This window comes from Perca fluviatilis, chromosome 15, assembly GCF_010015445.1.
Source record: "Perca fluviatilis chromosome 15, GENO_Pfluv_1.0, whole genome shotgun sequence".
Lineage (NCBI taxonomy): Eukaryota > Metazoa > Chordata > Actinopteri > Perciformes > Percidae > Perca > Perca fluviatilis.
Window position 1 is genome coordinate 13,571,625 of NC_053126.1, and position 16,691 is coordinate 13,588,315.

At 41.0% G+C, this 16,691-nt stretch overlaps 1 protein-coding gene across 2 annotated transcripts; it reads right to left on the bottom strand.

Annotated features, from left to right (window-relative positions):
* Nucleotides 1-1,030: 1,030 nt before the first annotated feature.
* Nucleotides 1,031-15,130, bottom strand: srl (sarcalumenin). Of its 2 annotated transcripts, XM_039826324.1 has the most exons (7): nucleotides 14,998-15,130; nucleotides 6,686-6,787; nucleotides 6,250-6,345; nucleotides 5,312-5,347; nucleotides 3,968-4,084; nucleotides 2,377-2,610; nucleotides 1,031-2,260 (listed from the first exon to the last, which is right to left on the bottom strand). In XM_039826324.1, exons 1-7 carry the CDS (start codon nucleotides 15,056-15,058, stop codon nucleotides 1,449-1,451), a joined length of 1,458 nt encoding a protein of 485 aa, XP_039682258.1. In that variant the 5' UTR covers nucleotides 15,059-15,130; the 3' UTR covers nucleotides 1,031-1,448. The 2 variants fall into 2 exon arrangements, with proteins under 2 accessions (XP_039682258.1, XP_039682259.1); XM_039826325.1 differs by lacking the exon at nucleotides 5,312-5,347.
* Nucleotides 15,131-16,691: the final 1,561 nt, after the last annotated feature.

Consider the following 16,691-nt stretch of genomic DNA (forward strand, 5'->3'; position numbering starts at 1 on the left):
CTTGAGTGTCCACTCATGATACAAGGAATATATAAAAGGTTTCTTGCAAGCATCCAGGAAGTTACTGCGCACAGACAAGAAATAGGGTGTCGAATAAGTGTATTTCCCAAAATGTCAAACTATTTAAAGCAATTTCACCACGCCATACTCATGGTAAATTCATTGAGGTAGGCTAACATAAGAATCTGCAGCTACGCTAGTATCACTGCAAAACCATTGTGGGTGTGAATGTTAGGGTCTTCAGTCTTTCCACAGAGGTCAGGGGTCAACTCATGAGTCCTCCACTTTACCATTATCTCCAGCCCGCTTTTTTGCAAGCTAGAAAATTGCCTATCACAGAAATCCACTATCACAATCTTGTAGTGGTAGTTTGTAAAATTGTATAGCGGGGGGTGTCACATAGCCTATGCCCATTTGGAAAGTTTACACAGAAAAATCAAGATATAGCTTTCTATCCTGCAGAAGAAATGGCTAAAGACAGCTATAATCCAAACACATCCTCCATGTGTTCTGTAATGGTCATTCAGCTAAAAATGCTGGGAAGCTTATTGTTCAAGAAAAAAACAATCATAACACAGTATTGAACTTCTGCCAAAGAATGTATAGACGCAAACAGAAACGGTAAGAACAGTTAAGAAGTGAAGCAGAATGAACCCATACCGCTCTGAAGACTCTGACCCTTGAACTCTGACCTCTGCTTCCATCACAGTGCTCATTTCACAGGTTGTCAACAACCAGGACTGATGAGCGTATAAAACAAAAAGAAACAAATGCCTTATTTGTTGCATGGCAGGGTTGGTTCAGGTTTCAGTGACTTAAACTTTATGTTAGCAGGAAATGCATGCGTCTGTTAAATATGCTCTAACATGCAATGTAATGTTAATCTATGTCAAAAGCAAAGGTTTGGATGAGAAACACAAAGGCTTTGTATAGCACCCACAAAAAGGCTTCTTCAAAATCAGCTTCTGAAGCTTATGGAATAAACTTTCTGCAATGCAATTCTCAAGATTTTACCACACAAATTTGCAACTCCTGTTTCCACTTTTTCCCATTTTATTCACATACAAGGGAGCTGGGTTTTGACTGTTTTCAGTCTCAGATTTAAAATTTTTATTTTGATCTTACTTTTTTTTATTTCTGTGTTTCTTCACATCATTAACATCCCCATCCCCAAAATCCCAGACAAACACTAACAAAACTTAGTGATCAGTGGCATGTTTTCATTTCTTTAGCACTTGTGTCCTTAAGCTGCCTTATCATACAATGACCATTCCCTCCCTCTATCTGCCTCATTCCCACAGTCCCTAAATGCACCTCTACATATTCTCCTGAGGAAAAAAACAAACACTAATCTCCTCTGTCTCTTCAACAATACAGGCATTCTGACGAAATCAGGGTTGGCTTGGCCTTCTCTTCTTACTTCCCCCACTCAAGTTATTTTGTTTTCCTCAGTTCTTCCGGTAGCGATTCTTTGGCTTCTCACCACAGCCAGTAGCCTCACAGGAGGACAGGCCAGGCTGCTTGCCAGAGTTAATGCTGCTCAGAAGGGCGGGCAGCTCATTGGTGATTGCCCTTTCAATCTTATCCAACAGACAGCCTCCCATGTAGGAGCACTGAGCCGTCAGGGGCTTGAAGTTGGTGACCGGGTTGACTCCAAAGAAGTCACGGTAAGCATCGCGGTTGGGCAGGTCAAACTTGCTGACGTTGGTCTTGGCTAGGATGGATTTGAAAATATAGAACTTGTCTGGGTCGTCCACAATCTCCTTGAAGACTAGTTCAGGGTCACTGAAGAAGCTCATTTTCTCTTTGAAGGTCTGAACGTAGCGGTCTACCAGCAGGCCATGGATGCGCACACGGATGCCATGTTGGCGGATGAAGGCAATTTTGTTCTCCATGCGGTTTTCAATCACCTGGTTCAGATCTTCCAGGAGGGAGATCTCCTCTCGCTTGAAGAGCTCCCGGCTGGTATCAGGTGCGTAGTCATATGGCCAGAAAGAGCTGACGTAGACACGGGGGGGTTCGGTGACATTGATGAGGGGTGCTAAGCTCCAAAAGAGTGCTCCATAGACTCTCATTAAGTCCTGGGTGGCCAGGTTGTCAGCCTTGTTTAGGATGATGCGGATCTGGGATTCGCGACCCTTCAACTGCCGGAAGAGCATCTCCAGCTCAAGGCCAACGTCCAGCTTGGTGGGGTCAAACACCACGAAGATCAGGTCAGCGCGATCAATGAACCACTGGCAAACATCATTGAAGGGATAGCCTGGCCGGAAGAAGAGAATAAGTAAACCACTAGATACTGAGTTGCAGCCAGCTGCTTTGAATTTGAATTGTGGAATGTAAAAACCTGCAAACTGAAGGTAAAACTGTCGGTTTTACCTCTCTCCTGCTGCTTCCGGTTCTCAATGATTCCTGGCGTGTCCACAAAAGTCACACGTTCCAGCAGCTTGTGGGGCATCTCAATACCGACCAGCTTTTCAAGGAAGTTTTGTCCAAACTTCTCCAAAGGAGAGAAGGACCGAGAGCTGTCTGCTGCCATAACAATACCCTCAACAGAGCGGATCTTCTCTCCGTGCATAATTACAGTGAACTCAGAGGTAGTAGGCTCAGCTCCTGAAGACAAATTCATGTAAAACAAGAGGGAGAGATTGGCAAGAATATGAAGAATAAAATGTGTATACACATTTAAAGGTTAAACCTGCAATAACAGATTTTTGTGATGTTGTTGTTGTGGACACAACATTGATGTATCATCACCTTTTAAGTTTATGGTAAACTTTTGAGCAAACAATTGCATATTCATCCAGCAGTAGTTTATTGAAATGTATTAAAACATTTCTGGTACAGGATATAAAATCCTTTATTCCAGACTCTAGCAACACAAAACAAATATATATATATATTCACATTTTAACATTTTATTTTCATAAAACACATTAATTTCATAATTAACAAGTTTTCTAACAATTCATAAATAAGTTACATAAATTACTGACAAGCTTTAGAATTATACATTACACCTTTTGACAGGCATCCAACCTATTCTTAAAAGAATTAATTGAAGGGGAACGCACAACTTCCTCTGGAAGCTCATTCCATGATTTTACCGCATGGAAAAATGTGTGAAAAAATTCTTTCTCTTTTCAGACAGACATGTTCTAGGGTAAAGTTTTAAAGAATTCCCTCGTGTCTCATACCTATTGCTCCAAAACTCAAAGACAGGCTCAACTGTTACATCATATATACCTGAATCATATCACCTCTGTATCTCCTAAATATGAGAGTCGAGTTATGGGACAACATCATTCATCTGGAGTCATGTTTCTGGTCACATAATGAACTAATGAATGTAAGTTCAATATTCACCCTCTTTTAGCTCTGTTTTTGGCCTCTACAAACTCCTGAGGGAAATATCTGGCTCTTTAGCTATGTTCACCAGTCGCTAACTGTGTCTGTCTGCTGTTTGGTGTGAGAGCTGTGAGAGTGAACCAAAACAGTAAAGTTGTGGGCTGGAAAGCTAAACAACAAGCTGAAACCCGCTACAAAGCTCTGTGAGAGGAGGAAAGCTGCAGATTCAGGACTTAACTCTCAGTTTGTTCATCACTATGAGTGATTCCTTTCACATTGTTACATTTGTTTCACTTGTCATTTAATACATTGTTATATAAAATATTGATTATACCCACTTTAAATAAATTGACCAGTGGTACTAAATTGCCAGAAATCACAGTTGAGCCTTCTTAAAATGTCATGGATCTAATTCACAAAACCTCTGTGATGCTTTCTGCCCACTTGATTACCACAATAACATTCTTGCGCTTACACGCTCAATCCTGTAACATTTTGATAAGGCAGCTGCCTCTCTAATGGTCCTGTAGATCTATGATGCCATTTTAGGGTTACTTCATCCTTATTGGATTATAGTACAAATGATTACAACATTAGACATTATTTATTGAGTAAACCATACCTGTGTAGAGCTGATAGGGGCTGTCATGCATGCCTAGGAGGTAATTGATCATTGAGGACTTTCCTACACTCCAGGGTCCCAGGAACAGCACCATGGGCTTGGAGGTAATCTCTCCATCTGTTGGGCAAGGAGAGACAACAGTGGTTAAAATATCATCAGTATGGCTAAATGATGACAAAGAACCTCTCAAGTTCATCCCAAATTGTATTTGAAAAATTAAGGGATAACCAGTTATGCTGGGTTTTTATTTTTGGCTGATAAGAAAAGGTGCGAGAACATTTAGCTATTCAGTGTTGAACCTGAACCTGTTGCCATGTTGCCAGAAGAATCCCATGTTTGCTACAGTCTCTATTTCCTTTTGTGCCACATGAAAGGATAGTTTAACCAAAACAACAATCCATCCAAAATGTATCCTGGGGTTGTTTTTGGGATGAACTATACTTGAAGTCTGAGAGACACCAATAAGCATGTCAGGATAGCATTGTCACTCACAAAATGCTGCAGCCATATCTTAGTGACACATCAAAAGCAGCGCCATTACTCTGACTTAAGACTCAACAGGGCAAGTTTTCAGAGCAAGCTGTATGCCTCATAACAAGCTGCCATGTGTGTTGTGAGTGAACATGGTGTAGGGCTGGTAAGGCGCAGGAAAGTTCTGTTATAGCCTACTGATCCAAAGCTCAATGAATTCAAAAGAAGATGAGGATAAAAAATATCAACAAAAAAAAAATGTAATCAAAAAAGAAACAAAGAAAGAAAATCAAAATTACCACCTCTGATTCTAATGTCTTTTAATAATAATTAAAAAATAAGGAACAAAGTTTGACAAAAAGTCAATTCACTCATAGCCAAACACTGGCCATCCTCTCAAACCTGTGTGTCCTTTGTTAAAGCCAGAACTGCACATGCACCCCCCTACATATTTTACAGTTTACACCCTGCCTTCACACTAACAAGTGTCAAATTATTATTATAAAATGTATTTACATGTCTTCCCTTTTAATTCTTTAATAGGGAGTTGGAGTTTTGATTTAGATTTTGAATGAGTAAATCAAGAAAGAATAAATCCATCTTGATTCACATAGGGTATAAATGAGGCTGCCCTGCTCTGTATGGGTCCAACCTTTCACCTATGGATCTCTTTGACCACACCCCAATCTGTAATGTTACATTGGGTGTCACCCAAAGTGAAACATGCTTTAAATCTTTGACCCACAGAGAGCAGTGCAGTATTTATATTAGTCTTAGTGACTCACACATTTATGAGGACAAATGACGGGGGGTAAGGAAGGGGCTGAGCACTTCAGGCAGTGCCATGCACAGGTAAGCCCCGCCTTCACCCACCTGTGGCTGAGTTCCCCAGGGTTCGTCCGGGGTAGGCTGTTAGATGAGGGGAGCGGAGGGGATGGGGATGGGGATGGGGGACAGGGGAGGGTAGAATACAGAGAAGTGAAGGGAACAGGAGGTGGAGGAGAGTGAGGAGTGAGGGTGTGAGGTCTCTAGAAGCAACAGGGAGGGGTAGAGTAACAATGTGCATGGATGGGTTGGAATCTAGTCCCATATTTGACCTAATGTGTCAAACATGTCCGTCTACAAATGGATGGTGTGCCTTTGTGGGCAGTGAATCTTCATGTTTTTTTTTTTACTCTCTTCTACAAAATCTAAAAAGCCACAAGAGGGCGAGCTTTCTTTCATTGTGGGAAAGTAGAGTTTGTTCTTGGCAGTTCAGTGTGCAGCCTAGATTGTTGAGCTTACTGAGAAGAAACAGTGCACTGTCATTTAAAAATCAAACAAGGACAATACAAAAAGTATTGGGGGATAAATATATCACAAATGGAGTGATTTAGACAAAATACTATAACTTTTATCTGTACCAATAATATTTTAGAAAAACAACTGATTGCAGTGTGGACTTAAAATGAAATGCATACATATTTTGTTACTATTTCTGTGCCCACATTCCTACAAATGAGCTTGAAAGGTATTCATACATATAAAATATATAACAGTGAGTCTGAGAGCCCAAAGAGAGATAATAACATACGATAAAATTACCAAGAATTGAAAAAAATAAAAGACCTGTCTACTATGTATTGTTTGATGGTGTGAGGGTGATGTGGGTGGGTGTGTGTGTGTGTGTGTGTGTGTGTGTGTGTGTGTGTGTGTGTGTGTGTGTGTGTGTGCGCGCAAACAAGTCAACAAATCAGTCACCAAAGCAACCCAAACAGAAAAACCCACACATCAGAACAAAAGTGCAGACGTAGCCGAAGCATCAGTGATACCTGAGATCTCGTGCTGCCTCAGCTCATTGTACTTGTAGGCCTGCTCCATCGGCTTGATGGATGTGTGGTAGATCTTCCGCAACCTCTCTATAGCCGCTGGATGACAAGAATAGAGAGAGGAAAGGATGATAAGTAAATATGTTAGAAAAATATATTTAAAAGGAGGCGGGGGAGGGGTGGTCCTGACCCCCAGGTTCAAAGCAACTGGTACATGCTTCTGTTTAGTAGCCTACACACTGTAACAACCAACCACCTTCCTTGATTATGTGTTGCATAAATAATCAAAGATAAGGACATTTGCGGAAAGGAAATCAGGTAAAGAGATTTAAAGGATATTAACATATTCAACAGCTTGACATGCTTTATTGAACAAACTTAAATTTGTCAGATACAGTATCTTTGCAAAACACACGTCCATTGAATCTTTGATCCTCACCTGCATAGTCTCCGGCTTTCTCCTCAGTTGCAAGCCGCAGCGTTTCATCAATGTGAGATCTGTCCCTGAGGACGGAGATGAAATCTTTTTCTTCTTCTTCTTCTGTAAAGACAACATTAACAAAATGTTACTTGGTTCAGTTCCTCACTGTATGTCTTTAATGATCCGATAACATGAATAATGGCAGTGGACCCAGGTGGCCAGATTTGGTGCAAACCAATCCAGTGATAGTTTCATTATGAAGCTCAGACTGTGGCCTAATGGCAGCCAGTCAGTGTTCAACAAAGCTGAGCTACAGAGGCCAACGGTGCTGCTATTTCTGGATCCTCGTCAATCAACACATTTTGCGTCTCAATATGTATCACCTCTGCTGCGAATATAAGTGTGACACATTGATAATTGATAATAAGCAGTGGGTGACTGTTTTGCATTGGATGCCAACTTCAGACGTAGAAAATATTTGAGCTGTCACGATCAAATGTTTCCAACCTGAGCCTCGACTTTATCAGCAGCCACATGCACACTAAATGCTCCTCTTCTACATCGTCTTTCCTGCTGTCTTCATTTCCATCTACCTCTTTGTCTTATCTTTGTAAATACAAAACCCTACTGCATGATAGCACCCATAAAATGTTTGCGCCTGGCAAGAATGATGACTATGCATAAATAACTGACACTTGTTGGTGATAAGAGTATGGCAGACATCCTTTACGACGTCCATTTCCTTCTGTGTGATACATGTACGGAGGCCACAGGGAAATTCAATCATCCATTGAGAACAAGAAATAACTTATAATCCGTTTTTATGTCATATTGTGCAAAAAAAAAAGCATGAGATAATCTTGTAGTTTTCATGAATTTGTGGAGCTATAAAGAGGAACAGTCTTTCATCCTTTCAATTTTTGTTAGGTTCTCTATGCAAGAAATGGGTGGCTTTCCTTCAACGTGCTTACATTACATTTGGTGATTTCTTTCCAAAGTGGCTTACATTTTTGCACCCCACAGTGTGTATGCGTGTGGTATTTCGATGACTCATTTCACCCCCCATTGTGTGTGTGTGTGTGTGTGTGTGTGTGTGTGAGCGGGAAAGAATCCGAAAGAACATATTCACTCACCAATGTGTGTGTCATGTCCACTTTCAAACATATCAGATCGCTTAGGTTACAGCTGTTAGTAAAATCAGCTCTTAACTTAGAAAGCAAACGTTGAAACTAAACAAAGACATTTGTTTTGCATCACCATGGACTTTATAGCAACAGCAAAGATAAAGGATGCAGAGAGAGAGAGAGAGAGAGAGAGAGAGAGAGAGAGAGAGAGAGAGGGACTTCCCCAGTTTCATTAGGAACTGGGAGGAGAACTCAGAGCTGGACTGAGTGTTCCCATCAGTAATATACATGATGAGACAATGATGTGCAATCCTGTGTCTTTTCTCTTCTATATTTACCCACCTATCACAGACTTATCACACTGTGAGACCTGTCCTTGTGTGTCCAGGCCTCAGAACAAGCCTTTCTGTGACGCCTCCCACACAATCCTGCTTCAGACAAACCTGCTACGGCTATGAGCTATATATAGGAGGAGTGGGGAAGTCTTCCTGGTTCACACTTCCATGTCCCTGGAGGGTTATGGGTCTGTGTGTCCCAGCTAGCAGACACTCCCTTAATAGCGTTGTTAGGGAATTTTAAAGGTATTTACAGCATGTTATTGGAATATTAAAGCTGATAATAGCAGCTGTAAGGATGATTAACTGCAGCCACTCAATTGTAAATCAGACTGTGTAAAACACATGGCATAATCCGGATATTGATCTTGTTATATAAACACTTCCTGTCAGCACAGGCCAGTTAAATTTAGTTTACTGGCAAAGGAAACATATTAACATAGTTCCAAATCAATCCTTGACTTGATAACAAGATAGAACATTTGATATAACCTCCTCAGCTGCACATCCCTCCCTGAAAAAAACAAAAACATCTCAAAATTACAAACTAATACTAAATAATGTTCAGATGAAAAGACCTGCATGGAGGATTAGAAAGCATGAAAAGTTGCCGCTGTTGCCCAGAGCACGACCCTCCGATCTCAGCTGGATGGCAAATGCCCAGGTCATGCCTGCAATACTCATCACCAATCAAAAACTGACTGGTGTGAAGCAAAAGCACTTGATTGGGGAAGGTAAAATAATTTCTTTTGCAGACATCTTAGACATTGATCATTTTATGTGACAGTCTAAAGTCATATACAGTAAACACTTATACCATATACTCTCCATTACCCCTCCCTCAGCAACTTCACCAAAGTCCTTTCAAATACTACTTAAATGTAATCATGTGTACTGCATGTTTCGATCAGATGTTGACCATTTGGTTTTCTGGAGTCATAACCAAACAATGTACAATAACAAGGTTTTCTCCACTTTGATAGATTCAATGCTAACATTTGAGAGATTTTTATGCTTACAAATGACATAATCAAAGTGACTACTTTGCCAAATATTTGCTTGATGTATGCCACCCATTAACATGTGTATATGTAGCTTAATTTTAAAAGGACTATACAATAACATGGTAACCTCATTGCTGACATTCTGCACATTTCAGCTGCAGTGGTGTCATGGCATGTAAAGCCACCGGCCATGTAGTCACTGACTTCTACTGTTTCTGGCCAAGAGTCAGAATAGCATGTTGCTTTGGCCAAAACTGTAATTGACAAGTATCATCTGAAGGCCTGTTTTTTTACAAGCCTGAAGTTAACTTTATTTTGTTATTATTAATGACACAAGGGTATTTAAAGTAGAAATATATTCACATTAATAACATGAACTGGGGTCAATAAAGGTGTCTGACGACTGAGGCAGAGAAAGAATGAATAATCAATTCGTCAAATGATCTGAAAGCATATCAGACCACAGAAAATATCATTGTAGTACATGTGTACAGGTAAACAATAATGTAAAGACCATAAAAGACATATGGATCAGGCTTTAACTGAGACAGTTGGTCTTTTGCAGTGTAGCAGCAGTGACACACACTGCTGGTTAGGAACAACGCAGCACCGCTGATTCTCCCCGAGTCAACTTGCTAAAAATAAGCCTGTGTAATGTTGCTCCCAGCATGGTGCATGAACAAGAGAAACCAAAAGGTTAGCAGCCAAAATAAAAGGAGGGCATGCTACTGCAATCCCTAAAAAGATTCATTGTCTGATCTGTACTTGTCACTATGTATTTAAATGTGTATAAGGCTACGTGGTTAGTAATTCCCAACGAATATTTTCAAGGAGGTACAGTAGGATGTGTTGCTAAAAAAAGAGGATGCATATATAAATTGAGCAAATTGAGTCAAAAAGAAACATTGCAAAAGCCAGAATTTAAATCATCTGAACAAGCACTGGGTAAAGAGTTGGCACAAGATGGGATAAGTTACACAAAGAAGAGTTTTTTGTTTGTTTGAGAGATGTCAGCTTTCAGAGAACACTGAGGATGATTGAACTTTTGAGGAACATGTCCCATCTCTTTACTGTAACAGGCCTGTCCCTTCAGCACTCAAAGCTTACTCAATTCTGTAACTTGACCCATCACTCAGAAGAGTCGTGTCTTTTAACACAAGCCTCTTGAGTGGGCCTTAACTGCTGTGAGTGTGTTAACACCTCCCAATCCAGTCAATCCCTGATGGAAGCCCTGGGACAGAGGTCTGCAAAGATCATAGAGGTAGTGTTGCCCGCGGAGGGCGGGCCTTGCATCAGCGCTCAAAATTAACCCTGCAGGCGCCAGGGGAGTTGAACCCTGGACATCTGCAACCAGGACCATGTGTCCTCACTGAGCCCGTTGCCACACAACCCTCCCTCAGTTTGGAGAAACATTCTGGTGGCATCAGCACATCCAGAAGGAATGCTGGTGATTTAAGCCTACCACGGCCTCAGCAGCTGGGTGAGTCATGCCTCATCTACAGATCCTTGTGTGGAGGCTATTCAATCATCAGACGGAATGTCAATCAACAAAACTTCTGTGCAAATATGTTGCTCAAGTTCACTTTACTTTTGCCAGATATTTGACTATACATATTGATAGATATATAAACACATGTCCACGTTACTCTGCTAAGGGGAGAAGGCTTTGTACTTCCCTGGAATATGTACAGTATAATAAGTTGTTCATGCAACAGCATGCAACAGCATTGTTTGTGACATCACTAATTGTGGAGCCAATCACTATCCAATGTGCAAATACATAGCTAGTTAAAATGAAATGGAGACAAATTAAAAAAAGAATATATCTTGAGCACTGTCACCTAATTCAGACAATCATAAGCACATACCTCTGCAAGTGCTAGAAATTACATACTGAACTAAAGAAAATGCATTTTTAATGTAGTCAAAAATTACAACCAGGGATTAGCCCTAATATGCATTCTGTTTGTATGTGGACATGAATGTGTGGGTGCTAGTATGCATTTGCACAAGGACATGTGCATAGTATATTTACACTGTATATATCAGGTATCTGTGTATGTGTTAACCCCCTGGATCATGTTCTACTTGCAGCACAGTGGAGGTAAATTGAATTATGAACATGATGAGGGTGACAGGCCTGGAACCCCCAGTCAGAGGATTTATCCTGAGCAAGGGGGGATTCAGGCAACCTAAACTGAAGGCCAGGGGGGGCTCCGCTGGAAAGATCCATGAAGAGGCTTCGGTTTCATTCAAATTTAAACACAGTGGACAATTTTTACATAAGGACTGATTTGTTAAATACTAAAGGACATAAATAGCATTAATGTGACAAACACGCCAATTTTCTTGCACACGTTAGAAGGACATTGCATATACATTTCATCAAAAAAACGAAGCTCAATGTATGCTAAATAAACCTAATCCATACAAATGCACATTATTCTTCCTCTAGCAAGGGTCAGAGGTGTGAGAGCAGTCAGCAGAGCTTGTGCAGGGCGTGGTGAGAAAATGCCACCGATTGCAACAGGTGGCACAGCTTGTGGAGCTAGTACTACACCGTAGTCAAAAATAGACCCACAATGGGTCAAAAGATGGACAGACGAGGGAGCGGAATGGCTGGTTCCTATTTTAGTCAGTGTGGACACTCAGAGACATCCACATCCCTTAGAGTTAATTGTGTAATGGAACCAAATAAGAGCTACTGTACCCGGACCACCAGGACTGCTCATGTAAGTTTCAAAGACAGTACTGATACTTAGCAAACAAAACACATGATGGTTTTCTTTGTATCTCAGGCATTTTACACAACAAATGCAGTTCAAATATAATTCATTACTTTCACACTATGTCCTGTAAATGTATGTATTTCAAAACAGAAAGTTTTTACGTGCAAAGGCAGACTACTTTGTACATCCAAATGTTGGTGTAGTAACAGTAAAACAACAAATAAAAAAACATCACTGTCGTAAGGGTTGCCACCGGCCCTAACAGACCATCTTACCTGAGCCACTTCCAGATTGTAAGTCTGCTAAGGGGTCACTGACAGCTAGACATGTAGTTGAGTAACAGGCTTAAAGGAAGGCGCAATGGCAAAGGCACTTCACCCTGAGGTGTTGATCTGAAGCCTCTATCCTTGCTCTCCTGTTAGAAAGCCAGGAGAGGACATCAGGTGCCCTTGGGACTGGGGGGCTTGACTTAAGGAGGGGTGTGTTTTTAGGCAGTTCAGTTTGACTGGTGTGTCCCTTCTTCTACTACTACCAACGTAGGGATGTCCCAGACATGCCACATACCATCAGAGGGGATCACGTGGGGAAAGTGTGCCTTTAAATTTCCATGTCTCCCCTCTGCAAAGTGAGGAGGCCAAATATGTTTTTACTGTATCAAGGTTACCACTCAAGTATAAACACACTGGTGTGAAGAACTAATCAAGGTCTCAAAGAGGTAATATAGACTGTGATATGTCTATAAAAGTCAGGTCTCTGAGTGTTGAATTTTAGCAAAATGCTGTAACTACATTTCCACTAATTACTTTTATTTTATATTGTATTAGCAGCTTTCTTAAACTGCTCTTACACTCAAACACCACATTTGACATCGGACACTGAACATGGCTTCAATCCTCATTTGGTCAGTCAGCGCCATTCACACAAGACCTGGTTAGTGTAGGGTTTCTGGCAATCCTATAATAACCCAATAGTTACTCTAGCAACCTATGTTTACTCCTATATGACGAGTGAGCGGCATCATGGAGTCAGGTTGGTCATTTAACAGTATGTTGACCCATTCACACAAACAAAAAAACACAGGTTTTCTCTGCTCCCTTCTTTGTCGTGAAAGATGGAAGCTATTTAACACCTGCAGGTAAATGACTGTAAAGGAAATAGATGAGTACTCCAGGCCTGGCAGATCGAACACGATTACTACACCTGAAGCTTTGTTCACACTGCTACACCAGAGCCTAAATATTCCTAACCATACACAGAGGAATGTAAAGCTATATTTTACCAAAATTATTCTTTCTATCATGTCATACCAAAGCCATTGTGTCCTTGCTTTACATCAAAATGTGGACAATTTTATTGATGTAATCGACTGGCTTCAGTCTTTAAATTTGTTTAAGACAAAAATGAGTGTAAGACATCAACAACATCAATATTACCTTGTCTTGTGTAGGCCCTGCTGCTGCTGTCAGCTGTATTTCTTACAAAATATACACAAAATATACACAAAATATACAAAATGATGGTGTGGTATGCTTTTTGGACTAGAAAATCTGCACAGCCCAGGGCTGTTAGACAAACCATGATGAGATGATAGCAATTTTTTTTTTTTTACATTCCTTTTGAAGGAGATTACCCTTTTATGCTCATCTCTGCAATGTTGGCTACTTAAATGGAGTTCCTGACATTGTTTGAACTAATCAATAACACAAATAATTGCACACTGATCAGCAAGGAATTAATGATTCTCATAATTGTCCATAACCTGCAGGTATTGGAATCAAAACTCCTATGTGCTCTGCAGCAACAACAAAAATCAATACATAGTATGCACATGCAGTAGACAGAGTCCACCAAAAAATGCATTGACCTGCAGAAGGGGTCTATGAAGGCATGAGTTGCAGCCAAAGCCTGGCCCCTCCTGCCTGGAGAATGCATGTCCCTATAAGGCCAACTGCTGGGAATAAATTGTGATTGTGACAGTGCAGAGTGACAGCAGCTGCGCAGTGTATCTAAAGGGAAGCATGGGCTGGGAGGGGTGAGGTGTCAGGAGGGAAGGGGAGTCGAGCGGAGGGAGGGAGGAACTGTAGTGAACAGTGTTGGGTTTCAGGAGGCCTTCCAATCTTAGACACCTGACAGCAGCCTGGAATATGGAGGCCTGGGCCCGGGCTGTGGAGCTGAACGCCACCCAAGGACGGACAAGGGTGACGGACAAGGGTAACATCAAACGCTCCAGTCCAGACCCAGTAACCAGTCCGCATTTTTAGAATGGGTAATCTGAGAGAAGTTGTTGACACTCAACCCTAGAGGTGCCATGTAATCACATTTATTGTGAGATTGTCACGACCCCTGTAGTTTATGATGCTATGGATTATTATCACAGGAAATGTTGCCCCCTATAGGTGTTTCAAGTCTGGAGTAACTCTTCTGAACCAAGTTGTGGAAAATAAAGTTCAAGATTGAAGCAAAGAGATCAGGCTTCTGGGTGGTTGTCCTCTCCTTGGTAAGACTTTCCATCAGCTGGTGCCATGCGTTAGGACAGCTGACATGCTGTCAGTCCATAGGAGAGGCTGAACTCTAGTTTGAATGCTCTTCCTTGTAAAGTCACCAAAATGAATGAGAAGACATTTGTTCATACATTAAAAGTGTTAGGGATTAGAGTGTTGTGTGTTGAATGATTAAAAAGACGACAAAGAGGCACTTAAAACTGTTTTTGTACTGCCAGCCAACAGTTTAATTATAAACTGAGACAGATTTGAAATAGTCCTGCTTGGTGGTTAAGAAAGACCGGGCTGTCTATCCTCAGCTGGTGTCCCTATGACTGTCACTGAAGCCAGTGCCATTCCTGCTCAAACTGCCCCCGCAATGGACACAAGAACTCTACCAACTACTATTGACAATCTACTTTTAACAGTCTGAATCACAGCATCTGAATCTCTGAAGGGTCACCATATGAACAGGCTAACAGAGCAACCATTAAGGTTCAGAGCAACCATTAAACATGCATTAAACAAGACTCTAAACTTGCACCGCATCACTATTTCATCCATCAGCAGCATTTGTATACAAGTATATGTCCTGCCAACAATGCACCACCCAACATAAAATACAAGGAGTCCACCAGATGTTTACTAAAAGTCTTACCTGCTGTGGCCTGCAAATGCAGCAGGGAGAGGAAACAGCAGATCAAGACTGCACCCTTCATGATGGCTGCCAGGAGAACTCTGATAGACACACAGACTATATATACTGTACCAAGGCAGGAAGGTTAAAGGGCATGCAGAGAGAAGAGGCGGGGCACACAGAGGGCCAGTTGGTGGAGGGGCTGAGATCTGTGTGTTGGAGGTGTTGCAGCAGTCATAGCATGCCACAGGGACTCTACGTGTACAAGCAGCTGACTCTCCTTTTTAGAGAGGTCGCAGCTTGATCCTTAGATTTTTGTACCAAGACCTGGCTCAATGTTTTAGTGCTGAATCACAAAACTTCTCACTAATGATAATTTTGCGAATGTGTGTTTGACTGGAAATAGGTATATGTTAACACTTCTAAGAATAGGACATTTTACTGTGACATAAAAGGCAAACTGGTTGGAAATCAGAAGTCTGGGGGGGTGGGGGGGGACTAGTATTAAAGGAAAAGTTCAACCTTTTGGGCAAGATGATAAGATTGATACCACACGGTAGGTAATACTTTGTATCGATCATCTCATCTAGACTCTCGGCAAGAAAGTGATTTAGTGTATTGAATGTTGAACTTTTGGAGATTAACTTTTCCTTGAATACTAGTCCCCATACGTAAGACTCCTTTTAAATATTATATTATATATTCTATTAAATACCCTATTTCCAGTCTCTATAGCACACATTTTGTAAAATTATCATTGGTGAGAAGTTGAGTGATTTAGCACTGAAACATAGAGCCAGGTCTTTTTTTTCTGTATTTGCACCGTTTCGGTATTTGGTTGTGTTTTCTTACTTTGTAGCGTATTATTTTGCAGTCAAATTGGGGAAGATATTTTGTACATTTGCATGTGTTTCTTAAGTTGCAGTGTGATGAGCTTTCAGGGCCAGTTACTTCAGACAAACAGACTAAAAAGGAACATTACCATCCTCTAAATTAATGATGAATAAATAAATCAAGAATCACATCTTCAACAATGAGCTGCCATGGTTGCTTTGCCTAACAAAGACTGATAATCAAATGACTGTACCAACTTTACAGCCCTGACTCCTCAAACCAGTTGCAATGAATGTGCATCAAGTAAATGAGCTGTCAACCAATTATTGTGGTAAGGAAGACTTAATGCCCACTAAGACTGTGTGTGTGTGTGACAGAAAGAGGGATGAGAGATGAAGAGAGGGTATGTCTGGAACATATAGACCCCCAAGTCAACCTAGAATCCCTAACACAGCTAAACACTAGGCGGATTACTGCTTTATCACACTCTAGCAGACACACTGTGCTGAACATAATCTCACAATTCCTTGGGAACATCTCAACAGTAAATTAATCCCCAAATATGGCAGGAGTTTCTTACTCGAGCATGTCCAACCCAAATGCCTTGGGGAGCATGTCCAAACAATACAGCATGTTCATTTTGATGCATTAAACTGCCTTAATCCTCAGAAACTTCACTGGTGGTGGGATGTGGCATGATGATTTGTTTATGAGAAAATATGTGCTTTTATGAATTCTATTTAACATTAATTCTTTATTATTTATACGTGACAGGCTCTGGCATCAGTCGCTGTCTTTTTTCCAAGTGAGCCTTTAAAATGTTGGCTGCGGCTTTGATGTTGCTATCACTGGCAATGGAAAATAACAGCATAACAGTAGCT